The following is a 27,797-nucleotide window of genomic DNA, read 5'->3' as shown; positions in this document are numbered from 1 at the left end:
TCACATACCACAACTTGCCTTTACATATGATGTATATATATATACATATATATATTATATATGTGATAAATATTATGGCCCATATATGAGCATCAAAGAGGAGAGAGGCAGGGAGAGAGGAGGAAAGGTTAAGAAAAGAGAAGAAAATCCAGATGTCCTGCCGTCCGGTGTCAAATGACAAAACGTTACTGGAATGAGTGTGGGATGGTGCTATGAGATGGCTGACCGGCAAAACAGAGGTCCTGGGAGAAGCTAATGTTTCCACCTCCCCCTGGGATCCTCCGTCGAGGAAATCATTTCATTTGTTCTGGTGAAATAGCACTAGAATGAGTAATGAAGCCTAATTTAAAGGTAGCATTAAAAACTAACCTGAGACAGTTCTAGCAAGGATGGGATGCTGCAGAATAACAACGATGCTACCAAGGAAGCAGCTCGCTACTGTCAAGAAGCTCTATTCTCAAAAGGCAGGAGTTTGGGAACTCGCTCCACATCCTAGACAGTGATACTTTCAGATCTACCATTGCTCACTGGAGTGAAAAACAGAAGGGTGACGCTTTATTGGATAATTTAAAAAAATATGTCTTAGCATGATGGAATTTCCTACTAAGAATTTAATTAGTCTGGAGAGAGATGATCAGTGTAATTAAGAGGACTCAAGTTCAAGTCTCAGCAACCACATGGTGGCTTACAACCATCTGCAACTCCAGTTTCAGAGGATCCAACACCCTCTCCTGGACTTTGAGGGTACCAGGCAGGCACATGATACTCAGATATACACAAAGATAAAATATTTGTATGCATAAAATCACTTTTAAAATTTCAGATGAAATATTATACACATTTCTGAGTTCCTTTGAAATATTAAGCAGAGTCCAAGTTGCCATAAAATGGATAGTCCAAAGAAGAAAAGAAGAATTAAGGAGACAGAGCAGGAGGCAGGCTGGGTGGCACATGCCTGAATCCTAGCTACTGGGGAGGCTAAGTAAGGCAGGAGGATCAGTAATTTGAGGCCAGCCTGGGCAAAGTAGTGGGACACTATTTCAAAATAAAAGGTACACAACTTCGTGGCACAGCACTTGCCTATTCTTGATCAGGCCCTGGGTTTAAGACCTGGTGCCCGGCAGACTTAGAGAAAGACACTTTCTCACTGGTCCTAAGACCCTACTCATCGACTTGGACCAGCCTTAAGCTTCTAACCAGTCTATAGTGAAAAGTCTTGCTGGGTGTTCTGTCCAGGAGGAAGTGACAGTGAACTTAATATATCCTTATACAACTGTATTCTTCCAGTACACCAAAAGTAAGAGTCAATTCCTTGATTTAACAATTCATGCACATGTGTGCGCATGCGCGTGCGCTTTCTCTCTCCCCCCCCCCTCTCTCTCTCTCTCTCTCTCTCACACACACACACACACACACACACACACTTACTCCCCACCTTTCTTATGCTCTCAATGGAGCCTGCTCGTGTATACAGCCTTTGCAGGTAAAACTATATATTGAATTTGTATATATTTAAGACATGTTAAATATGTAACTAAGTATATTTAGATATTATATAGGTAAATATATGGGTAAACAGATTAAACCTACACACAGAAAGAAGACCCTAACCCCCCAAATCTATCAAGTTATTTTTTAGCCCACAGTTATTCTCAAACAACATACAGCCCTTGAACGAGTAATACTCTAACCCACTTGTGCTTCCCTAGGTCATCAATTTATGGGATTATCAAAGAATTAGACAGTGAGTGACAAGAATGGCCACACAGAACCACAGTGGTAATCACCAATGTAGGCAAGCAGCCAACACCTGCAGCTGTGTTAGCTGTAGTCTGGCCAAGCTCTTAACTGCAGTATGAGGATTCCTGCTCTAGAGATAGAGGATGTTAGAGATCTCTCTGGTAGAATCTGTGCACCCCAGCATAAGACAGTTACTCTCCACGTGCACACTGTCAGAGGGGCCCCATGCACACTGTCAGAGCCCCCCCACCCCCCCACACACACGTATACTGTCAGAGGGGGCCCTGTGCACCTCTGGTCACCTCAGTAGGTCTAATACTGAGGGCAAAGGGGGACTTCTGTTATTGTGAGGTCAAGCACCCTGTTCCCAATACACTGCTCAAAATAGTCCCAAAGGAAACAAAACACAGAAACAAGAGAAACCATCGGTGCTCTTCCCGTTGTTGAAATTTGAACCTAGGAACATGTATGTCTGTCCACCCACTCGAGGCCCCACTCTGTGCATCCTCAGGGAGCCTCCTTCTCTCCCAAGGCACCCTGAGGAAGACACTGTCGCTGCCCCTTGTAAAAGCTCTGCTGGCTATGGGCAGACCCAGATCTGAAAAGACACTTTGGCTGTTACACTCCACTGCCTCTCATAACCCTGTACCATCAGGCTCAGAGGTGCTGTGGTCTGAAGCAAAAGTGCCCCCTGCCCTGACCATCTTCTCCAAGGAAGGGAAACAGCCCCACTTGACAAAGAAGTACGGCACAGGGCACTACAGCGAGGCTCAGAAGGAACTTATCCCCAGGGCTTATACTGACATGTCCCTCTCCAAACTCCCTCAGTCGTAGCTGTTGGTAGCTTGACTTTGGAGACGCTCTCCCGACTTGGTCCTATATGATATGGCTGGAGGGGAAGCATTGGTGAAAGTATTAAGGCCACTCCACATAGTTAAAAGCGAGGTTTATTTTGTGGGGTAACTTACAAGTGAAGGGATAGGTTACAGGGTCTGGGAAAGGTGTAGCACAGTCCAGCGGTGTTCTCTGGAGAACTCAGCTCGGTCTACCTCCAGTGTCCAGGGTCCAGGAACCAAGGAAGCCTGCCCATCCGGATCTCGGGTCTTCAGGGTCCTCTCTCGGCCCACCTTGTAGGTGTGACCATTACCTAAGCCTCAATGGGGGTTGGGACTTCCAGATCAAAGCTGGAATGGCTACCCACTACGGGGAAGTGTTACAGGAAACCCCCCAGGGTTGGGAGGGAGTGAATTATACCCCTTAAATATATAAAGCCCCAAATGTGGTGATATTTGCGGGTGGAACCTTTGGAAGACAAATGAATTAAATGAAGTTTCGAGGGTGTCGCGTCCAGCAGCAACAGCTGGGAGAAAGCACATTTCTCCTTTCTGAGCCGCCAGGCCCAATGTTTGACCCTTGGCTCTGGCAGCCCAGGCTGACAAACGCAGGGTGACAGAGGCGCCCACCCCTCCATCTGTCTCCCTGCTTATGACTCTATGCTTCTGTTCGTGTGTCTCCAAGCTAGGTGGATTTATGGGTTATTTTATCTAATTTCAACCACACTGATCCTCCCCCAAAAGAATTATACAACGAAGCCACATCAAAAATGATAATGTGGCAAAGCTGTCAGCAATATAAAAGTCTGCACAAGCATGTCTGCTCTGAATCCAAGCTCTCCAGGGCCTTTTTCTGGGTGGAGCAAAAGGAAAACTTAACTAAGTCTGATAAGATAGTCACTAGCATTCAAAACAACTAAGCACACACACTCACACACCCACAGCGCTTACCTGAAAACCTTAGCAAATGCATGCCCAGGGTGGAGGCATGGCAACAGTTCGGTCTACAGATATTTAAACACAATGGTAAAGGTTTGTGCTGGCAAGTTATACTGAGGGGACATGAAATCCAAAAAGTTTGGAGACCACTGTGAATTTATGTGACAGTATGGGGTCCCACAATATGGCACCTCAAATACAATATCCCCTACTAGCTTTCTGTATTCAAGATGGCTATTCAGAGAAGCTACAGACAGCATTGACTCGGAGGCCGTCCTTTGACAAATTTATTACCTTAGTGAAGTGAATGGGCAGGGCGTGCAAACAGGCTTTCCCCCGACATCCCTTTTCTGCCTTGGAAAGATATCACAGGAAGACAGGAGGACTCTGACATCCAACTCAAACACGACCTGGGTTCCTGTCACCTAGAAAACCTCATCTGCATCACAAGACAGTCCTTCCCAACTATGCACCCCCTTCCATCAGCCTCCCACAGCCCACACTCCTTCCAAGAGAAGCCCCTGACCCTTTGTTGAGCTGTACAATGTTTGGCCATTTGCGTCCCTCCTGTGAGGCTTGAACTCTGTGCCTGATCCCCAAGTTTCTGCAGGTGCCTTTGTAGTCGTCTTCTGCCCCCGGAAATCGGCCTATTGATGCATTTCATACACTAAAGTCTTCAACACTTCAGAAAGAAGAGAGAACAGATCTAGGAGTTTGCTCTCAAAAGCCTGAAGGCTGAAACGGACCGACTGACAGTGGCTCTCCAGAGCCCTTCAAGCCATGGTGCACACAAGTCCTGAACGGCCAACAATGTTCTCAGTTCATCTAAGTTCATTCAATCGCCTCCAATATAAAACAAGATGACTAGCTAAAAAGCTCTGATTTACGTTGTGGAGCTGGCTCTCACTAAAGAGAAAAGAATGGGTCAGCATTTGAATCTACCCTGACCTCATGGTTTTCAGGAACTTTCTCTATGAAACGTCCCAACAATGGTCAGACTCCCCTTTTGTTCTCTCTAAGCGCTGTCCCTGGAAAGGGATGCTGATTCGGTCCCTGAGAGAGCATCTGCTGTGTTCTGAGGAGCCACAGGTGGCACAGCAAGCCCTTGGGTGAACCCAAGATCTAAGACTGAATGCTGGCCACAGCAGAACTGGCCAGGGCCCAAGTGCTGCAGCCGCTGTACACCTAGCCCAGGTGTTCTGAATGCAAACTGTGGGCAGGGAGCATAGGGGAGACTACTGGACACCAGAGAGCAAGTGTTCCCCCATCTACTTAGCACAGCAATCTGAGAAGGCCTTGTCCCTTTCTTTTGTCCTTTTTTAGAAAGACTTTACTTTTTTAGCGACATGTATGTGAGTATGAGTATATGCATGTGCATGCAGGTGCGCACAGAGGCCAGAGGCACAGTCCCCTAGAGCTGGAGTTATGGGTACTTGTGAGCCACCCAACATGGATACTGGGAGCCAAACTCGGGTCCTCTGGGAAAGCAGTACATGCTCTTAGCCACTGAATCCCCAGACCCAGCCCTTTTCTCCTCTGAGCACCACCGCTGTTCTAACAAAAGACCCAGGCATTTGCCATCCTGTCCAGCGGGAAGACAAGAGCTTTGCGTTCTTGTCCTCCTAGATCACTTCTGGCTGGTTTTCAACTTTGGGTTTATTGTTATTTTTTATTTAATTTTTCTTAATCTTGAAAAAAACCACAGATGTATGGAAACTTGTAAAAGATACAACAGAATAATTATCTACCTATCACTCAGTTTTCCCAGCATCAACATCTTGTAAGCACCTGTCAGGAAAGATACTGGAGAGACTCTAGTCTTCTTTGCTTTGCCTACTGGACTTTTGAAACAATGAACCTCAAAGAATGAAAATGTCCCCAGGCATCCTGTGCCAAGGAAGGAAAAGGCTGAAGCCTTTGTGCCAGCCAGAGAAGGAACTTGCCTCCCGAGAAAAGATTTCACACACTTCTGACAACTTACCAGAGCACCCTAAAAACAGACCACAGCCAGAACCAGGACATGAGGGATCAGTGATGGGCATGCAACCACTCCTTAATTAGTACTGCCAATTATGCATACTTCTGGTTCTCTGTTAAACCCTAACAACTTATCAGGACTCTGAAGATGGACTTAGTGGTCACTAGATCCCTTTATTTGTTACTCTCCCTAATGTGGCTGTATTGAATAAACCTCTCAGGTCTACAAGCTTCTTTAACTGACATCCTGGGGACAGGTGGTTAAACCTTGCTTATTGGGGCTGCTAGAACACAGGCTATTAGCCTGCAAACTCTGGTAACGACCCCACCACAGCACATGGTCCAAAGGAAGCACATCGTCACGCTGCACTGTGCTCAAGCCACAGGCTCTTCTCAGGGCTCAGCAGGTACCTTCTCCTCTGCACTTAAGTCCCCATCCCTCAGAGTCTCCTCAAGCTCTGGTTCAATTTTAACCTCTTTCCCACTAATGAATCTTTGATTGATTCAGTAAGACTAAGATACGCTTTCAAGTCTGCAGAAAACAGTGAGTTCATAGAATTTGGGAAGAAGTCAAGTTCCCTGCCAGCCTAGATGGAAGAGTGAGTTCAAGGCCAACCTGGGCTACAGAGTGAGACCATGTCTTAAATTTAAAAAGAAGAGAGGGGAGTAGGGATGGGAGGGTAAGAAATTTGGGAAGGGAAGGAATTTGGGAAGGGAGGGGAGGGAGGGGAGGGGAGGGGAGGGGAGGGACTTGGGAAGAGGAGAGCAGTAAAATAGGTCATGGATCCAGATCCTCAAACAGAATGCCTTTGCCTACCTATGAATGGGAACAGTACAGAGGTTTCTTTGGTTCCATTATGCACCCACACAAAGGTCAACTTGATGAATATCACCGCCAAATATCCCAGACATTTGCCGTTTCCTTAGAAACATCAAATACTTACCTAGCCCAAGGCTGACATGCTTTTTTTTTCTGTTTCTAAAAATAAAGCTCAAGACAACTTAGGCATCTAGTGGTTACCTGATATATGATGCCAAGCACCCTATAATTTCAATATTTTCAACTGTAAGATACCTCAAAATTCTTCCCTGGAGTACAAATCAGACATCACTTTCAGTTACCAGACTCTTCTGTCGAACTATTTGCTGTTAGTGGATACAAAAATAAGTATTCCTGATCTATTATGATGTCCCTACTCAGGAAACTGTCTGCTTTGGAGATTAACCAAGAGTATCTGACTCTAATGTAAAAATAGCAGAAATCGAGATGAGATCTCCAGGGGACTTGAAGGTAGCTAGGTAAATGCGTTCAACATAAGCAAGGAATCGATGAGTATTTTATCTTCAACAAACTTGATGACTACAGCTGCCCCTGGTCAGACATACATAAGCTTTGCTTTTTTTATTTGCATATGTGCTCCGTGTGTGTGTGTGTGTGTGTGTGTGTGTGTGTGTGTGTGTGTGTGTGTACGCGCGTGTGTGTAGAGGCCAGTGGTTGATATCAGGTGTCAACTTCAATCACTAATTTTTTGAGACGTGGTCTCTCACTGAACCTGGAGTTCACTTACCGGCTAGACTAGCTGGCCAGCAAGCCCCAAGACCCTCTTGTCTCTGCCTCCCCACTGCTGGAATTATGAGCACATACTAACATGCCTGGCTTTAAAAAGATACAATTTATTTTTAACTACGCTTATGGGTATGCATATATGGTGCCCAGTCATATATGGCCAAGGGCGTGGGATCCCCTGGAGCTGGAATTACTGACAGTTGGTAGCCCCCTGACGTGGGTGCTGAGAACAAACTTCAGGTCCCTTGCTCTGAACCACTGAGCTCTCCATCTCTCATGTCTGCCTTTTTATGTGAGTGCAATGGATCCCATCTCAGGTCCTCCTTTTCACCCTGCAAGACTGCAATATGTGAGTCATATCTCTAGCCTTGTTTATTTATTTCTGAGATACTGTGTGTATCCCAGACTGACCTGTATCTGCTGCACATCTGAGGATGACCTTGAACTGACCTTCCCATCTGCACCACCTGAGTGCTGAGATCACAGCCATGCACCACCATGCCAGGCTTATTCCCCACTGAAGACTGAGCCTTTGTGCCTGCTTGGCAAACTCTACAAGGATCTGCACCCCCAACACCTTTAAATAATGATCTTTTGAAAATCAACAAAAAAAATTATTAAAATTTTGGTAGTATTTCCTTACTAAATAACAAGCTGGTTTAATAGAAAACAGAATCTGACTAAATTCTGTAGCTTTAAAAAAAATTAGAGAAGTCTTTATCTTCATAGTATCCAATACCACTGGCTCTAGTATCATATACACTTATCCTCTGAATCACAGTGTACCTACAAGTGGACTACTAAAGGTTATTATGTTCTCTCTATCCCTTGTGACAAGCTTACTCTCTGGGACATCTGGTCCCAGCATATAGGTTAAACATCCCTCACCAAAATGACTGTTTCTGATCTGGCTTGCTTGCTTGCTTTTTGTTCTGTCTTTCTTGGACTTGGGACTATTGGTGTAGACACAATGAGATTTTCTGAGCCTAAACATAGAATCTATTTGCGTTTCACATGTATTGCATTCATTAGCCTGACAGTAACTTTACTAGATGTCTTTGCTGTGCCTGTTTTGACGGTGAGACACCACATGAGGTTACATGTAGAATTTTGTTTCTGATATCATGTTGATTCTCAAAAAGTTTCAGATTTTGACCAGTTTTTTTTAAATTTAATTTTGGATTCTCAAATTAGAGATGTTTAACCTGCTTTTAAAAATGATGATCCTGGGCTGGAGAGATGGCTCAGAGGTTAAGAGCACTGACTGCTCTTCCAGAGGTCCTGAGTTCAATTCCCAGCACCCACATGGTGGCTCACAACCATCTGTAATGAGATCTGGTGCCCTCTTCTGTGTACATAATAAATAAATCTTAAAAAAAAAAAATGATCCTAGCCAGGCGGTGGTGGCTCACGCCTTTAATCCCAGCACTTGGGAGGCAGAGGCAGGCAGATCTCTGTGAGTTCGAGGCCAGCCTAGGCTACCAAGTGAGTTCCAGGAAAGGCGCAAAGCTACACAGAGAAACCCTGTCTCAAAAAACCAAAAAAAAAAAAAAAAAAAAAAAAAAAGATGATCCTATATACACCCAGCACCCGATGCTCAGTTCTTCCTTCTATACAGGTGATACTCTATTTTAAACTTACATTGGCAAAGACAGAAACATATTTACATTAAATATAAAGCAATTTTCCCTTAAGACAAAGCAATGTGAAGAGACACACTAATCTGACAACTCTCACTTGCTCTCCTGTAGATTGCTGCTAGCTGAAACGCCCACCTGAAATGAATGAGTCACTCCAAACCCAAATGAAGTATCTAGACTTGCACTGAAGACCTGACTCCAAACATAAAAACTCCTTACAGCCTTGAAAAAGTCAGAATTCCAAATGACATGCATTGATAACCACAGAGAAGGATGACATATTGCTGACTATGGTACCACAAATATTGTACATCATTCCTTTGGTAAATTGTGCCAGGATATAGAAAACTAAAGATTTACCATCCCATTCCTCTAAATAGCATGCTTTTGTTACACTTTAATTTAAATAATCTACATAAAAGGATACGGTACCATTCATAATAAATGTCTGACACAGAGAAACCTACAGAAACAAAGTAGATTAGTAGTTATTTAGCATTGAGAGGGAAGGGAGGAGGCAGAGGTGAGAGAGAAGGATGACAGATAGCTGGTACAGTGAGAGAGAAGAATAACTGATGGGTGATGGTACTGGGAGAGAGAAGGATGATTGACAGATGGTACAGTTTCTTCTTGAAGAGGTATAAATGGTCTAAATTTTACAATTATGATGGTTACACAATTCCATGAATAAACAAAATCACTTAACTATAACTTTAGGTATCTCATTTTGTGCATTTAAATGTGTAAAAGGAGATAAGATTATACACCAGAAAAAGGAGATCTTGTTAGGTGCACAGTCCTCCATATGTATAAGAACAATGAAATATCCCATTAACTACTATTCATTTCTTTTTGTTTGTTTGGTTTGTTTTTGAGACATGGTGTCACTATGTAGCTCTGGCTGTCCCAGAACTCACTATGTAGACCAGGCTGGCCTCAAACTCACAGATATCCACCTGCTTCTGCCTCCCAAGGGCTGGGATCAAAGACGTACGTCACCATGCCCAGCTTTACTGTTAATTTCTAAACAATGAAGAAAATCATTGTCCTCTTAGGTGAGAACCAATGCCTAGGGAAAAGATGCTGCTTCAAAACTGACCACCATGGTGACAATGATAATTCTCTGGCTTCCTGGAGGAAAAGGTCAGCAAGCAGCAGATCAGACATTACTTCAGTGTTGAGTCCAAGACCAAGGTTTGGAGAGACTCGCACACAGGACACAACTCTCAGGACTAAATTCTGATTGCCAAGAACTTAGAATTCCCAGGTAGAACATCCCCCAGAGGTGTAGGCCAACCAACCAGATAGTGCTGCTTACTCGCTCTCCGGGCCATTCTCCAGGTCAAGCCCCCTCCTTCAGACTCATCAGTTCCCACACTGAATCACAGCACATCATCTTTTACATACTTTTCCCAGATGCTCAACAGCCCCTGTTCCTCACCATCAAACCCCCAGGCCCTGTCCATGTCTTTAAATCAAACCTCACCAAGCACCTGTAAAAGCAAGTACAGAGTAATTGCCCAGGGCTGCGAGTGCTCTGTACTTACTTTTACAGGGCTAAGCCAGAAAGGGCCTGGGGTGGGAGAGTATCAGAACCCCGACCTGGGGAGGGTAGGCTTTGGAAAGATACCCCAGTCAGTGGACCATTAGGACCCTCAGCTGCCCCCTGAGATCTTTTCTTTCCAAAAAGCTTAATTTAGAAGCAGCATGCCTGGGTGTGTAGCTTGTGCTTAGAGTGTGTAAGGCAGATTCCATCCCAGGCATGAGGGGGAGGGGGCAGTCTGAGAAAGACCCCCTCACCATGTTCTTGCCTATGAGAAAAGTATCAACCTTTTCACATGGAAACTAATATTAATAAAAAGAAGTTCCTTAGCAATTCCCTTTTATGAAAATATTCCCTTGAAGAGCTTAGTTTTTTTTTAAATCAATATTTTGTAAAGTTGACTTCAGCATTTAAGTGCTCCAATTCCACACCTCAATGTTTTGTAAAAGCCCTAAACTCTAGTGTCAAGCTTTGTAATCAGTTCCTAATGAACTACAAGTCATTGACAACCATTAGCGATTCCCACTAACATACAGTAAAGGTGGAAGACGTACTCCAAGGCTATTTTACAGACGCGCAAGGGCCACGCTGTAAAGTTCTCAGCCTGGGTCCAGTGCATTTAGAAACCTTCCTACAGGATAAACCACAAAGTCAGACATTGACATTTTAATACTTAGCATGATATTTTTAAATGAATCCAGCCATACAGTTAAACAGCTGGAACATGCCCGCTTTATTCCTAGCCAATTCAATACACATACTTATTCCAAGTCCTTCTTGGAAAAAAAAAAAAAGTACAAAATGATACTATGCATCGGGTAACCAGTTGGAATCCCTCTAAGGATAAAACCAGCCCTGACACAGACAGGTATCGAGGCTTCACTGGTCTTAAACATTTGCCTCCGGCCCAGTTCACTTTCCAATACTATGATAAGCACATGATCACAGCAACTTGGGGGCAGAGGGTTTATCTCAGCCTGCCGTGTTCAGGCCATCATGAAGGGAAGTCAGAGCAGGAGCTCAAGGCAGGAACCCGGAGGCAGGCGCTCAAGCAGAGACCATGGAGGAAGGCTGCTCACTGGCTTGCTCTCCATGGCTCATCAGCCAGCTTTCTTATACACCCAAGAACTACCTGCCAGGGATGCTACTATCCGCAGTGGGCTGGGCTCACCTGCAATAATCACTAATCAAGAAAATGTCCCCCCCACAGACTTGCCAAAAGAGCCATCCAACAGAGGCATTTTCTCAACTGAGGTTCCCTCTTCCCAGGTGACCCCTGCCTGTGTCAAGTTGACAAAAAACCTAAACAGCACACCTCCTGTGGAAACTAGAAATTGGGGTGGGAAGATCACTACTTTATTGCCACTATTTCAAACCACCACAAAGAGATATCAAAACCGGTGGAACAAAGCAAAAATACCTTTTGAAAAGCACATAAGTTAAAAAAAGAAAAAAAAAAAAGGAAAGAAAAGTGATGCTCCAAACAAACAAATCTCCTTACACAATATTTAACTTTTCTAAAAATGACCTTAGTGTTTTTGCTAGGAATTCAATAGAAACATGAAATAGTGTGGAGACATGGAACTATAGGACCAATGCTCGGCTCCAAATGACTTTTCATGTATTTGGAGTAACACAGACATCATTCCAAGCTACACACTCACTCTCCCAGACTTCCATCATCCTTTACCAGCCCCAGAAACCACCAATGTATCACAAGATGCATCTCTCTTTTAGATATTTCACATAAATCAGTTCATACGGAATGAGGCTTTTCATGACTTGTCCTTTCATTTAATATTTTTAAGATTCACCCATGCTGTAACATTTTATAGCCAGGTAATATTCCATTGTGTGGCTCTTCTACACTTCATAGACTCACCTGAATGAAGACCTGATGTGTGCGTGTTTGGGACACCATAGTCCTGCTGCTATGAACATGGTGTACATGTGTTTGTGAGGACCTCTGTTTCCACACTTGTTAGCTTCTCTTGGAATTGCTTGGCTCTTGTACTAACTTTACCCCGATCCTTTTGAAGGCATGCTGAACCGCTTTCCAAAGCAGCAGGCCCCCCCCATCTTTCATTCCTATTGGCAATATATGAGGCTCCAATTTCCTCTCTTTTTTTTATTACCCTGATTTAAAAAAAAACTATAATGGGCTGTTTGCAATATCTGCAGTGGTCCATATTTCAAAACAAGCCTATTTATTCAGGAATGAAGATTTGGATATCCTAAGCTTTAATTTTTAAGTATAAAATGTGTTCAAAGGTCATTCTTGAAACACAAAATAAAGCCACACAATCTGACACTCCCTTAATAAGACGAATGCATATAGGTGCATTGTTGCTCTTTCCCAAATCCTATTAAGCCATAGAAATGACCAACAACCAGACCCTGCTGCAAGCTAGGCAGCCAGTGTGGCATTACTGAGGTAGTGTAATAGTTAGATATGTAACAATAACAAAGTTTTAGCCAAAGATTGATTGATTGATTGATTGATTGATTGATTAAAAAGAGCACTAGATTGTACCTCAATAATATTCGTGGGACCTGATCCATCTGTATCTTCCAGGCCTGAGTATGATGATCTACATAGCTCACAAAACTATCCTCTGAAATCACTCGCAGAGGTTAAGCTGGTCAAAGCCCAAAAGTTCACTGACATTTCCAAGTGTGCTAACACCAAGCTAAGAAACAAATTTTGCACAGCAACCGGAATACGCTTGCTGGTCAGATGAGTGGGTTTGATTTCCCGCTTTCCAATTTAGTAGCTATTAATATATGAGCATAGTACAATATATCACATCTCTCCACTCCAGTTTCCTGATCTGGAGGTAATGACTTGCTCCACGAGACTCTGGAGATGCTGGCATGGCTAACACATCTAACAGTGGCCAGCAGACAAAGAGCAGACTCTAAGCAGACACTAAAATGCTACCTTCCATTCATTTTTTTTTCTGCTGACTCTGGACAAAGTTTCCTAGCAAATAAGACCCTTAGCAAATGCAGTGGGACACTGGGAAATGAACGTGAGTCTCTGTGGCCTGCGGGATTCCCTTATAAAGCATGTCCCCACAGACGTTCTGCAAACTACTCAAGAGAGTAGTATGACAAAGAGAACCATCAATGAGGTTACACGGAGACTAAGGAAATTCTTGGAAGGCAGTGCAGGGGTGAGTGGACACCTTCACTTTTGGCATGACAGTAACTTCCACAAAGCCCACAGAGGGAATAGGCACAGCACTGCAAAGAGGAGGCGGAAGACAGCAGCCTGTGTTCATATGACCCATTGGGTACTGGGTGTGGACCTCTGGGCTCAAAGTGGGTGCAGGAGGCAGAGATGCGAAGTGCTGGGGGGGGGGGAAGCAAGTGGACTGAGGGGCCGCCCCCCCCTCCCCCGGGTGAAGGTAAAGCCATCCCGTGAAGATGAGCCTGGACCTTCACCCGGCTGCGGCTTCTCCTACCTGATCTGGTTGTCGCAGAATTTGTTGAGATGAGATTGGTTGAGGTAAATTATGCGGGCCGGTGCCTCTAGCTGGTCTCCAACAGACGTGGTCCGGGACATCTCATCCTCTGCCTTCTTGTAGCCCGCAGAAGAACGAACGGGTCCTGCAGAGACGAGGCGTGGGGCAGAAAACAAAACACAAAAGAAGTCAGCCTCCAGGCCCGAAGCTGCGAGCGAGCGCGCTGCAGGCGGGGACCAGCCAGGAAGGATGCTCCGGAGAGACTGGGGCTGCCTATGTACCTGAGCTGCCCCTGGAGACCAGACTGTAGCCACGGCCGCCGGAGGCAGCGGCAGGCCCCGCCCCACCCAGCCGGGCTCTGGACCTGAGAGTCCCCACCCCTCGGTGACTTGAGACGCCCCACCCCGACCTGTGCATAGGCCCCACCCCTGGGACCCCGCCGGGCCACGGATCTGCGGAGGCCCCGCCCCTGACTGACGCCCTGTCCCTCCGTGAATCAGTGGAGACCCCGCCCCTCCTCGGAAGCCCCACCCAACCTGGACTTGTGGAGAAGGTTCTCCAGGCTTCTCGAGCTCTGGACTTAACAGGGACCTCACCCCGCCCTGGACCTTCAGGAGGCCCCGCGGACCCAGGGCTACCCCGTCCGTCCTGCCCAACCCCAGCGCTCCGGAGCGTCTCGGCAGCCCGGAGCGCACGCAAGGATGGAGTTGGCGGCGCATGTAGCTTGCGGTACCCGCGCTGGCCAGGCTAGCTGGGGGCGAAGGCAGGAGGGCCGTTCTAGACTGCCTGAGACTGGAGAGGAGGCCAAGGGAGTCAGCAGGAGAGCCAGAAGACATCACCTAACGCCTCGTCCCAGGGATTGCGCTCAGGAGCTGGGTTTTCTGGGCCTCTTGGACAGTGTTTAGTCACAGTGAGACAAACTGCCCTTAGGGAGGTGTCCCACGTGCAGTCTTCACAGGATCAGGAGGTGAAAGCACCCTCTGCGCTGTGGAATCAGAGTCCCAAGTCTGATGGGCAGAGCTTGCTCCCACCGCCATCCTGTAGGGTTCTGCTGCTGGTGTCCACAGATAACCTCAGGGGCTCAACTTCACGCTCGCCAGGTCTGGTCCAGAGCATGAGCTCTCAGTTCCTTGCTTAAGTACTTTCTGTGGCTCCCACACAAGCTTCCCTGCCTCCCAGTTCTATAACATTGATAGCAAGCCCTGTATCGAAGCTTCTGAGTGAGCTGAACTCCCAGGCACTTTTCTTGAGGTGTATGCAGAAGGATATACACATTGCACGAGCAGAAACACACACACACACCACCACCACCACACCCTCCAGCTCTGCGGGTGGAACCTTGCTTTCCTTAAATATTTATCCAACTAATACCCCATCTTCTCTTCCTATCAAAGAGGTGTATGTCGCACCTCATTTACAAAACTTACATCTTATCAGAGCAAACTTCCACTTGCTAGCTACAGAGAAACCTGTTAGTGACATGGAGAAAATCATCTGAAAGACTAAGTTTTGGTCAAATCATCTTGTTAACTTGAGTGTAAGGATTTCAATCCTTAACATGAGAAAGGAGAAACTGGAAGGCAAATTGAGTATTCAAAGCTGACATACTATCCAGACTAGTGAAGAAGTCTTAAGCCTTTCCTTTTCCCAAAGTCGAGAGCACATGGTAGGTTCAGACTTCAGTGCTCACACCTGGGTCCACAAGCCAGAGACACACCCGTTTTCTGCTCCTTCATGAAGGGATGCACCACACCCAAGCCATTTCTTACTGTAGGACCAATCCTTCACCTTTTCCCTTTCGCCACCTGCTTTCTAGGGTCTACCCTGGCCAGTAGACACCGCCAAGCCCTCTCACTGCAGAGAAGGGGCAGCAAGAAACAAGAATGTCTACTTCCATCCTGGCTACCCCACCAACTCTGCTTCCTGGATTTCAGTCAAGGGAGAATGGGCTTTGTTTTGATTTGATTTTAGGTTTATTTTCTTCTTTCTGTAGGCCAGGAGTAGAGCTCAGGACCTCGAAAGTGCTCTACCACTGAACCCTATCCCCAGCCTGGCTGCATTTTAAAGAGCACACTACTTTCAGACAGATGGAGAATGTCTTTGTGACTAGTTGGTATAGAAGAACAGCTTTTCTCTCTGCCACTTAGCCTGGTTTGTTTTCCACCTCAGCATTCATCGCTATCACCTGATACTATTTATTTGTGCTGCTTTTCCATACCCAGCAGCTCAAGTTCCAGGACAGCAGGGATCTGTTTTGTCTACTAGAGTCACCTGAATGAGACTCCCAGAGTCCCATAACCTGGCACATGATGGGAACCCATAAATGATGCCTTTGAATTTCCCGGGTAGACCTACGGTGATAGGCACAGAGGATCAGAGACCTGACATTAGCTTGGATCAAACAGTTTGTTGCCAGGACTGCACTCACTCTGTGGCTCTCCCCTCTTCTAAGCATCACATCCATGAAATCGACATCACCAAGGGAACTCCCACTATTTCCTACTTTGTGGACCACATACTCACGGATTCTGCACTGCACTGCTTTGTAAGTGATACCCATAAGCAGGACACCTGAAAAATCAGTTAGATGCTGCTGGGTTCACCAAATGGGAGGTTTCAACTCTTGTCCTCTAAAATATCAAGTAGTTTAAGGAATCAAGTGACAACCTGCACCATTACAGCTACCTAGCAGTGAGTGACAGTTTATAATCAAGTAACTAGGAGTAGGATTGAAGGTTAAGGGAGGTCAGAGGTCACACAATCACTTTGTGCTTTGGGTGGAGAAGTGGTTGGAAGATATAAGAGCCTTACAGGTTGGACATGGATTTTGTTAGAAAAGAGGAGGGCACCGTGGATGAGGACAAGGAAAGCTCAACTAAATGTTAAGGAGACAAAAAAATTGTATTGGGGGCCAAGTGAAAAATAAATCCGTGTTGAGGGTTCAAACTGAGGAAGAGCAGAAAAGAAGCTCAGAGAATAGAGCCTGTGGGCAGACAGCAGATGACACACAGGGTCGAGAAGGCCCAGCTTTGACCCGGGCTGAAGCCACAGATGATGTCTAAGCAAGAACGATGGCTTCCAGCAGTGATGAACAGAGCAGCAGGAGACAGAAGCGGACGGGCTATACATCTGTGCAGTCTTGATGTGAGCCAGGAAATGCATGGGTTGAGTGAAGAGTTAAAGAAGACTTAGACCTGAAAGACATCCCAGGAGGAAACTGCAAGAGTGTCCTTTGAGAGATGGAAGCTGGATGTGTGGGTTCCAAAGGGGGAGAGGATTAGATACCCGAGCCTAAAGCAGCCTAGGACAAAAGCATTACTGGCAGAAATCACGGAGTGATGACCAGCAGTTAAGGGCACATACTACTGTGAGAGAGGATGCCAGTTCGGGTTCTAGTACCCATGTTAGGTGGCTCTAAAAGGCCTGTAAATCCAGTTCTAAGCAACCTGACACCTCTGACTTCCATGGGCACGTGCAAGCATGGGAGATATACACACACACACACACACACACACACACACACACACACACACACACACATCCATACACATAATTAAAAATAATAAAAGAGTGAAAACAGTAGTTTGCCCAGCATTTAAATTCTGAAAAGTACTAAATGGCAAAAGATTATTGACACAAATAAGAGGTGAGAGAACAAGGGGGACATCGAATCTCCCACGTTCCTAGCATGCCACAATGCCCATCCACCTGTACTTACAAAAGTCAGACTCGGAGATTTTAGTCTGTGAAGAAGTAGTCAAGAGTTCCCCACTGCCAAGATTCAGATACATTTCTTCTACCGCTGTGACCTCATCTTGACCTACCCCAGGCTGGAAGGTACGTTTTCAAAAGAACACAAATCTGTATTGCCTAAGGAAAACACAGTGCCATATATAGCAGAGCACATTATGGTGGAGGTTTCAAATTTGGACTCCTGAGACAAACTCTGAGTTAATGCATTTTGCAGCTACCACCGCACAAAAGCCAAGGGTATGCTTATAACTCCCCCAAATAAGCAGGCACAGTGTCAGCAGTTGAGGGGGTCAATAGATACTTGGTAGATGAGAAAGAAACCAATGAGGAGGGAAAGGATTAAGAGAGCAAAACTAGGCGAATTGATAAGTGCTCAGTTTGCACCCACAGAAGGCAGAGGACAATCGACGGCCAAGGCTTTGAAGGAAGGGGCTTACCTTGCCTAACCCTGAACAGTGGCTACCATATCAGCAGCAGCCATAAGTTTATAATGGATGAATACATCTAAACCTAATGGATTAGATGCCTCTTGAAGGTACCGATCCACCATGGACTTCTTGTCTGGACTTTGAACCCTTCTCCTCTCAGGGACAAGCCAGAGCCCAGCAGCTACATCTGTGCTGGTCAGTTCTGTGGACTCCCTGCAGTTCTTTGGACTGATGATGGCTACATGCTCCAAGGTGAGCCACAGTGAATCAGCAAGCATGGGAACCAGAAAGAGTCTGCCTGTGGCTGGCCTGTGGGTACACACTCTGTGGGTTTGAAGGCTTCTCCTGCCCACCAACCAGGAGCAGAGGGCAAGTTTCCTTTGAAATAAATATGAAGCAGCTGAAGGACAGCCATAGTCCCCTGCTCCATCCCAGCCATGCTGGGGTCTTTGGTTTCTATTAGCTACACCCTGATCATTCTATCTATTACTCATAACCAAATACAGCAACTAACACATAAAAGAACCCATAGAGAACCTATGTTACCCTATAAGACAGGAGAGCAAGAAAGGTGAACCAGAAGAAGCAAACCGCTGTTTACTTACAGCTCACCCTGAAGTGCTATGGTTCTAGATGTCTCAGACACAGGTCTCATTAGAGAAGTGGTCCTCAACCTTCCTAATGCTGGGACCCTTTAATACAGCTCCTCATGTTGTGGTGACGCCCAACCATAAAATTATTTCATTGCTACTTCATAACTGTAATTTTGCTACTGTTATAAATCATAATGTAAGCCGGGCGGCGGTGGTGGCGCACGCCTTTAATCCCAGCACTCGGGAGGCAGAGCCAGGCGGATCTCTGTGAGTTCGAGGCCAGCCTGGGCTACCAAGTGAGTTCCAGGAAAGGTGCAAAGCTACACAGAGAAACCCTGTCTCGAAAAACCAAAAATAAATAAATAAATAAATAAATAAATAAATCATAATGTAAATATCTGATATGCAGGACATTTGATAGATGACCCCCAAAGGGGTCGTGACCCACAGGTTGAGAACCACTGCATTAGCTGTTCAGACCCAGAGATGCTAGAGCCCAAGTAGAAAGTCTCCATGACAACATTCCAGCTGCTTGTTTGAATGATTCCTTAAGTTGTTGGAAAGCAACTGAGAGATGGGAGACAATATCTGGACAAGGGGTTATGGATAAGGCAATGATGAGTGGAGAGCAGGAATGGGGCAGAGGGGAACTGGCTAGCTACCGTAGACACACTTGTGACCCCAAGCACAAAAGGGACACCCACCTAGCTGCTATAGATTCTCCAGCAACCCCTGCCCATCTCCAACTCCCCTCTCAGTTCTGACTCTCTTGTTCATCTCTTTTCCCATGCTAGTGGACGGTGGCACCCATATGTGGTGGGAGTGCATTTCCTTCAGGGAATCAAACAAGTCCCCTAGCACGTCACTCACATGCAGTGTGTGGGTGATGGCAAGAATGTGCAGCTCACTGGTTAGGAAGCAGGACAACAGGCCTCTCCCTGAGATGTAAACAGCTAGAGGTGACATGGACGGCTAGCTTCTGGCCATCTTAGCAACTGCTTGGAAATCATGCTTTAACAAAATGAAAATTCCCAGTAAGCTTTAACATTTCTTCCTAATACAAACTGGAATAGTAGATATCCTATCTATCTATTATTTTATTACTTGAGACTTATGTAGTATGTAGTATAATATTAGCATAATAAGCTAAACAGACCCAGGCAGTTAAGGACTTTTAAGTAAGGATTTAAATCCAAAATGGAAGTCACCATAGCTAAAGTATTTCAAAGTGTTTCGTTAAGGAACACGGGGAGGGGGAGAACCCTTCATTCCAAACTGCAGCATTTCCCCTAACACAATCAGCATGTCCACAGTTCCAAACAATGCTCAAGACTTACCTAGTGAATCCATCCCTGTGACAAAGTTTTACCATCTCAAAGTAGAGATCTAAAGAAAGAAATAACCTGGTTCTCCTTAGTCAAACTTTCTTATAACACAGTCTGTAACTGACTCTGAGAGTCTTGTGGAGAGAGAGAGAGGAAACAGAAGTAGATTCAGACCAGGCTTAGACAGTAAAGAATTAGTCTGAGTATAGCATGGGCACACTCCTATGACCCAAAAGACTAGGACAAGACTTGAGTTTAAAACCAGCCTACACACACACACACACAGAAAAAAAAAAATCTGGTATGTATTTTGGGATCCCAAGAGGGAATATTTGAAACTCTCAAAACTTGCTGAGTGACAGGAACATAGGGGCCCTTATTATTCATAGTGGGTATCTAGATGGCTGGAGAGGTAGGGCTCTAACTAGTTTTAGATACATTTGGCATGCAGCTAATGCCAACCACGTGATTAGAGGTTCAGAATTTGAATCAAGTCCATCAGCCCAACATCCCAAAGCGTAGGGTAGCTGGAGACTGAGCTCTATCATGCAGTCAGTGATCCCACTAAGAACATCTACATAGAGAAACCAAAAAAGCAAAATGAAACAAAAGCCACTCTGGACACCAAAGCTCAGGCTAAAGACCTGGCTTGGTGATTCACATCAATGTGTAGACAAGGTGACATAGCAAACCTCAGGTGTGGGGTTCTCGCACACCGTATCCTGTGACCTCTAAATTTGGATGGTCCTGAGCTATCCTTTACAGTAAAACTCGTTACAGATATACTATGTTGCTGAAATCTCTGAAACGCTTAATGAGAACTTGTCATTTAAAGGCAGTTGGTCAGAAGTGCTGGTGGTCTGGGAGCCTGAGTTGCAGCTGCTGGTGTCACTGGGGAGTGCAGGCCATGGTGTCTGTGCCCTCATGCTGTCACACTGACTTCATTCTGGCCAGGTAGTGTCATAACTGTGCACTCCTTAGTTTTGTATGTGGAGGTGGGGTGGGTGGAGGTGGATATGTATGGGAGTGAGTGTGTGTGTGAGTCCGTACGTACGTGCGTGTGCGTGTGTGTGTGTGTGTGTGTGTGTGTGTATGTGTGTGTGTGTGTGTGTATGTATGGTATATGTGCACACATGGAGACTGTACAGATGACCACATAGGTGTGGGGGCTAGAGGTCAATGTCAGGTCTCTTCTTCACTTAATCTCCACCTTATCTTTAAGACAGAAACTTTGATTGGACCTGAAGCTTATCATTGAGTTGGTATGACTAGTCAATGAGCTCCAGAGATGCTCCTGTCTCTGCCCCAGAGTTCTGAAATTACAGAACCACACCTTGGCGCATGGCTTTCCTGTGGGAGCGAGTGATTCGGTTCCAGGCCCTGATTCTCATTCAGGAAGCCTTTTACCAGCTGAGCCAACACCCCAGCCCCAAGAACCGTGAACTCTTGAATGACGGACTCAAAGGAGAAACCTTCTTAACAATCACAAAGCATCCCAGACCGCAGGAAAGACGGGACAGACAGCCAGATCTGCAGGAACTTGAGTCCTGTTCTCATTATACTTGGTCACACTACCCCCGTGAGCCTAGCTGAGCAGCTGCCTGCTGAGTCCCTGATTCCTCATCCACAAAATTGAAATCAATGATAGAAATCAAAGGTTGACAACTGTTTTGGAAAGTGCAAGTCGGTAAGTATTTTAAGCTTTGTGGGCCACGTGTGGTCTCTCAAATCCCTTCTCCTCCTTCCACGTTCTCTTCTCTTCTTCCTAGTCCTCCTCCCTCCTTTTTAGCATAAAAATCTTTAAAGCTTTTTCTTATTGTTTATTTCTTCAGGGTTTCCCAAATGCCCTTGTATTAAAGGCTTGGGCACCAGTAGTGGCATTATTGGAAGGCGCTTGAACTTATTAGTGGTACAGCCTATTGAAAGGAAGTTAGGTCACTGGAAGGGATATGGGGACCCAGGTCTCTCCCAGCCTGTCTTTCCCTCCCAGCCACCATGAGGTGAGCAGTTTCTTCCATCATGAGCTCCCCCTCCCAGCCTTACTGCTGGACCAAAGTCTACAGGGCCAAGTGACCATGAACGGAAATCTGTGAAAACCTAGGCCAAAATAGGTTCTCTCTAAATTATCTAGCCAGGTATTTTGTCACAGTGTTGGAATGGGGACTGATACACCCTTTACCTCACAGCTCGGCTTGAGCCTCCAAGCCACAGTTTGCCAAGCGCTTATATAAGCAGATTTTTTTCCACAGTTAGAATCTATCCCAGCTCCACCTCCAGGAAATAATAGCTTAAATTTCTGTCACCGTACACTTCTAGCAGACATGGCTATTCAGACTTTTATATTGAGGGAGAAGATGATATGTCTTCCCTTACTTGAAAAGCATATGAAGGTGGCTCTCTCTGGGTTTCCAGGTATGCCTCCACTCAAGGAAAGCAGTCCCGTGGCTAGATACAGAGCTTTTTAGTCAGAGGCATGTGTATGCACACAAACACCATGAATGTTCACACACACACACACACACACACACACACACACACACACACACACACAATCTCCTCAAAGTTTCAGGCTCAGCTCCGGCTTCTACATCATATTTACAAAGCTGTTCCGTCACTCTTGAGAACGCGGGCACACAGCATCGGTTTTGGTACTGGGGAGCCCTGAGGCTGATTAGCTCTCCTAATCAAACAGACACAATGGAAAAGCTGGGCAAATTCAAAATGTGGTTATTTTCACCTTGGCAGCCACATTTCAGAGGCTTTTCAAGACCCCACTTTGCACAGAGTGTTTCTCTCCAAATATAGCAGATGTGATCCACTCCTACCACGAGCTGCAAAGCTCCGAACACAAAGGGGAAATGACAGTGATGGGCTGAGATTTCTTATTTCTGTCAACACTTGCTAGGTTCTTTCCTTTTCTCATGGGAACAAAGACAATGCAGCAAAAGTAATTGCCTGTGGACTGTTTATGACTTGAAATGTTGTGGATGCTGGATTCGCTCAGTTACTGAATACCTCCTACATGTGAGGCATTCTGGTAGGTCGTGGGAGGAAGAAGCACACAGTTGAAGACATAGTTTTTTGTCAACTTGACACAAAGTAGAGTCACTTGGGAAGAGGGAACCTCAATTGAGGAATTCCTTCCCTCAGACAGTCCTCTGAAGATGTCTGTGGACCATTTTCTTGATTAATGATGGATGTGGGAGGTCCCAGCTATTGTGGGTGGGGCCATTTCGGGCAGGTGGGCCTGGGATATACAAGAAAGTTAGCAAAGCAAGCCAATAAACAGTCTTCCTCCATGGCTCTTGCTTCTGGCCCTGCTTGAGTTCCTGCCCTGACTTCCCTCAATGATGGAGGACTGGGACATGTGAGCCAAATAAACCCTTTCCTACTCATGTGCTTTTGGTCACGGTGTTCATCACAGGACAGAAAACCAAGCTATGACACCTTGGTTTCAGTAAGACCTGCAATGCAGACTCCTATCTTCAAAACCTATTCTGCGTCTTATGTTAACTCATCCTGTAAATTAAGTGAAGATAAATGTGCTTTTCTGGAAATGTATTTCATAGATAAACCCAAACTTTAAAGAAAAATCTGTTTCATATCCTCAATTCAGAGGATTTTTTTCGTTCTAGGCTGGGTTGGCTAAGGATTAAATACAGTGTCGTAACTTTTTATAAAAATCCTATCTGCTAGGAGAGATTCTCCACTCCTCCTGGGACCTCAAATCTGGGCTCCAGGCAGGGGTATCAGCTTAAAAACCCCACTGAGAATTCTATAGGGACAAATCCATCACCCATTGTGGATATGGGGGGCTGAGTCCAAGATACCCCTCTCTGCATTAGATATAAAGTCTAGAAATGCTCACGGCCCTTCCACAATGGCATAGCATTTGAACAACACCTACACTTATCCTTTCACTTACCTCTAGATAATGCATCGTACTTGACGCAGCCTAAACTGCATGTAGACAGACAGTGCACCATACTTCTTTATTATTTGCATGATGGTCATTGTTTTTAATATACATTTTCTATCCAGGGTTGACTGAACCTGCTGGTGTAGAGTCTGCCAATATAAGGCACCAACTCCAGCCTTTAAGTTCATTCCATGAGAAGAGCAAACTCCTTCCTGTCACGTATGCCTCTGTCTCAATGTCTCTTCACAGAAGCAGCCCTGATACAGCTCTATCTACAGAATCCCTGCTCTATTAGGCCCTCCCAACACTGCATCTTTCTAAGGCAGCCTTTAATCACACAAGAACTTTCTTTGCTCGATTTCTGTCTTCAATTTTTGACACATGCTCCAGGAGGCAAGGCTCATGTTCAATACTAGTTATATGCCTCCCAGTGGGACACAGAAGGCATCTAGTAGACATGTCGAGGGCATGAACCAAATAAACACAGGAAGTTCACCTTCGTCTTTAATTGGGCACAGGAAGATGCAACTCCTCAAATTCTATGCAGCTGCTCTGACCACCTCCCCCTCCCACAGCAGTGTATAACAGACAGCTAGGGAAAATGAAAATGTCTAGTTGCTCAGGGCTCATGCTATTAGGAATGTTCATGTGAGTCACTTCCAGTGTGTCTTGATGAACCATGTTTTGGCCCCATGATCCCCTCATTTCTGTTGTGCCTCTCCTTTAAATGACACTGTGTGGATGGAGGGAAGAGACTGGGATACGGAGGAGAGCAGGGTTCCTTAACAGAGATGCCTTCTGCCTCTTCTGGTCTACAGAAGATAATCTGTTCTCCCTGCTTGGATTCACATCTACAGTCTTTGCAGGGTCTGCTTGGCTTTATCAAAGGGTAGGAGTGTTCCAAAGTCTCTCTGCCTTACCCATGCAGACACAGCAGCATCTGCCTCCTCCTGGAAGCCCTCTGTTCACAGCCTTGTTAGAGGGTCCCTAGGATCAGTGGCTGTCCAGACAGTCCCTCAACCTCCACAGAAACAGTATGGCATGTGAGTAGAGCAAAACCTGTTGACCCTCACAGTCATTGTTAATTATTCCCCACGCCTCAGCTCTCTGCTGAGAACTGTCCACAGAGAAAGAAATTGAGACACAAGACCTGTGTTGTTCTCTCTCCGCCCCTCTCCATCCACTTCTCAACGATCAAAGGTGGAGGCAGCTCTTCCTGCTCTTTCCTGATGCCATTCTCCAAGCAATGCCTAAAATCCCACTGAGGTGCCTCTCCTTCCATGCAGAAAATGCTAAGGTGGGAACCACCCAAGCATTCTGTATATATACTAAAGGGTGGGAGGTTCACTGGTGGCTCAAAACAAAAGGTTGCTATTCAGTGCCCTGTGCTTCTTGACATGTTTTCCCCCCAGGGAGACTCTACGTCTGTGGAAATCAGCTGTCATGTACAAAGGAAAGGCTCATCCTCATGGGTCACAGGGGTCCAGCATCCGCCTCTATCAACAATCTTAATGCAACCTTCAAAGTGTGTATAGTTGGACATTATCAGCAAGCAAGTCAGCAGAGGCCAGCTCATTGCCTCTATTCCCAGCGCCCTGACAAAACACACTTTCTCCAGTATTCTGGCTTTCCCTGACTTTCTCGCTGATTTGACATTTTGCGTATCACATTTTCTTCTCAGACATAGAAGTGAGAATGCTTAAATATAGGAATATCTGTTAAAGCAAAGGCATACGGAGCGTCTGCCTCACAGCATCCTCAGCCCATTCAGTACTGCCAGACCAATCATGTCTGCCGGGTCACAGAGGGGTCACTTGTAATTACAGTTCTAAAAAGCACATCGGGCACGGCAGCATATGCCTGTAACCTCAGCACTTGGCAGGTGCGAGCAGGGGAAACTCTAGTACAAAGCCAGGCTAGGCTACATAGTGAGTTTGAGGACAGCCTGGGCTACATAGGGAGACTATCTCAGGAAAACAAAATAAATGTATCTTTTGTTGAGCCCACTATTATTCCAGGCATTCTATACTTACTGGCCCATCTGATCCCTATGACAGTCATCCACTCACTGTAGAGATAATTAACAATAAGGCAATGAGGAATGAATCAGCCAGCCAACATCCAAATTTAATTTCTTTATTTTTATGAGAGTCAGTTTCATGACTGTTTTAAGGAGTATCCTAAAATGACAAACAGATCTATCATCAACTGAATCTTTTATCATTCTAAGTTCTTATCTGAAACAAAAGTATATTCCTGAACTCTATACACTAAAGAGCAAGGAAGACAGAACCAAAATAAATAAATGAAGGAAGGAAGGAAGGAAGAATGAATGAATGAATAAATAAATAAATAAATAAATAGGAAATTCCATAGGCTCCCAAGCATCCAGGTTTAACCACTTCATACTTAAGTTCAGAAAACCAACCTCAGTTGTTAGAGATTAACTACCCTGGAGTTAGGAACACACAGAAGAAAATAGGATGTCAAGATGTGCACAATATTGAAGACAAGAAGTGATCCATCCATGAGGAATTCTAGGCCTTCTGAGTGTCAGTACAGGAGTAGAGGTTCTCCCGGATGCAGGAGAAAGGAACCCTTGGACACCGGGGTGGGACTACAGGCTTGCACAATGACTACAGAAGCAGGTGTAGAATTTCTTGAAACACTGAGACTGGAAATGCCATTCGGTCCAGCTACGTCACTCCTGGAAGAAATCAGACTCAGCATACAACAGGGACACCTGCAGACTGATGATTAGCACAGTATGAGTCACCATCTCCAGGTTACAGAGCCAGCCTAAGTGCTGTCAATAGCTGGACGGATAGTGGAAATGGTATGCACATATATATGAATATATATGCACCCACAATTAGAGTGTGACTCTGCCACAGCCCAGAGCAAGGTCATGCCATGAGGAGGAAAAGTGGGAGGAAGGGGAGAAGACTGTGTTAAGGAAAATTAGCCAGACTTAAACAGACAAGTATGCTTTCTCTCCTATGTGGAGTCTGGAAAAAGAAGGCATGATTAGAATGGGGGTTTAAGAGGGTAATGGCAGTTATGTGATCAAAGTACATCATATGTGGTGAATATCACAGTGAAACCCATAATTTTGTACAATTACTATATACCCTTAAAAATGCAATTTAAAAAAGGCCTCTTGCATTTAAAGATCTTGTAATCTGGTATGGGAACATGAGAGCCAGAAAAGCTCATAAGACTTAATGTTGAGTGCTGCCCTCTGCCTGGAATTCCTCTTCCTCACTCTGTGTGCTCTGTCTGCCTACAAACCATCATTAGGACACAGCTTCGGTTTTCTCTCCTCTATGGTCATATGACAATAACCTAGGTTGGGTTAGATGCCTCTGGTCCAGGTGCAGCTGGTATGGTTCCAGAAACACCTTGTTACATCTCACACAGCCATACTGTGTGTGCAGTACCACTCATGAAATGCTAGTAAAAGGCATTGCCAGAAATGAACACCAGACAATGGTCTCTTTGGCCATTGCCTGTCCTCACTCTTGAGAGGGTTCACTGCTCCACAATGCTCCCTTTGACCACCATCCACTCTCGGCCCTTAAGGGTGCTCCACTCTATTCTATAAGAAAAGCTTAGTGTCCACATAACTGTATCTCACATGAGTCCTTTCAATGGAATCACAAGGACTGGAAGCTCAGAACAAGATCCCATTCAGCTGTAGTTGGACTTTCTTTGCCTTTCCATACCACAGAAAGGTGTGGACTGCCTTTCCTTGGACCATGGAAGTCCATTCCTTTGCTCTTACAGCTTTCCAAGGTATATGCAACAGCCCTCCTTAGAGTCCCTGTCTGTCCACTCAGCACTTGTCATAAGCCTTTTTGAGGTACTTTCCTATTATCAAGGTTAAATACTACGTGTATATTCCCAATAATTCTATTAATGTCTCATCTGCTTTACATGATCTACACACTCAAACCTAATGTCAAATCAGATATTCCTATTGCTTTAGGTGAACAGCTTTGGGATTGGATCTTGAAATTTTTGTAGTAAAATGAGTTATACCTATCATAATCTTAGTAGTGACCCTGTTAGTC

At 45.3% G+C, this 27,797-nt stretch overlaps 1 protein-coding gene across 7 annotated transcripts in view; it reads right to left on the bottom strand.

The window, feature by feature from the left end:
- Atp8a2 (ATPase phospholipid transporting 8A2) overlaps nt 1–27,797 on the bottom strand; it is a 587,084-nt gene that overhangs the window by 446,030 nt on the left and 113,257 nt on the right. For 6 of the 7 annotated variants that reach the window (XM_037208489.1, XM_037208491.1, XM_037208490.1 and 3 more), the window contains one exon: nt 13,707–13,851. In XM_037208489.1, coding sequence (XP_037064384.1) covers nt 13,707–13,851 — 145 coding nt within the window. Of the gene's footprint in view, nt 1–13,706; nt 13,852–13,987; nt 14,075–27,797 lie in introns of those variants that run through there. The other variant, XM_028870375.1, reaches the window with a different exon arrangement.

Source organism: Peromyscus leucopus, chromosome 9, assembly GCF_004664715.2.
Source record: "Peromyscus leucopus breed LL Stock chromosome 9, UCI_PerLeu_2.1, whole genome shotgun sequence".
Lineage (NCBI taxonomy): Eukaryota > Metazoa > Chordata > Mammalia > Rodentia > Cricetidae > Peromyscus > Peromyscus leucopus.
Note: the sequence above shows the minus strand (reverse complement) of the source record. Positions and strands in the feature narration are given on the sequence as shown.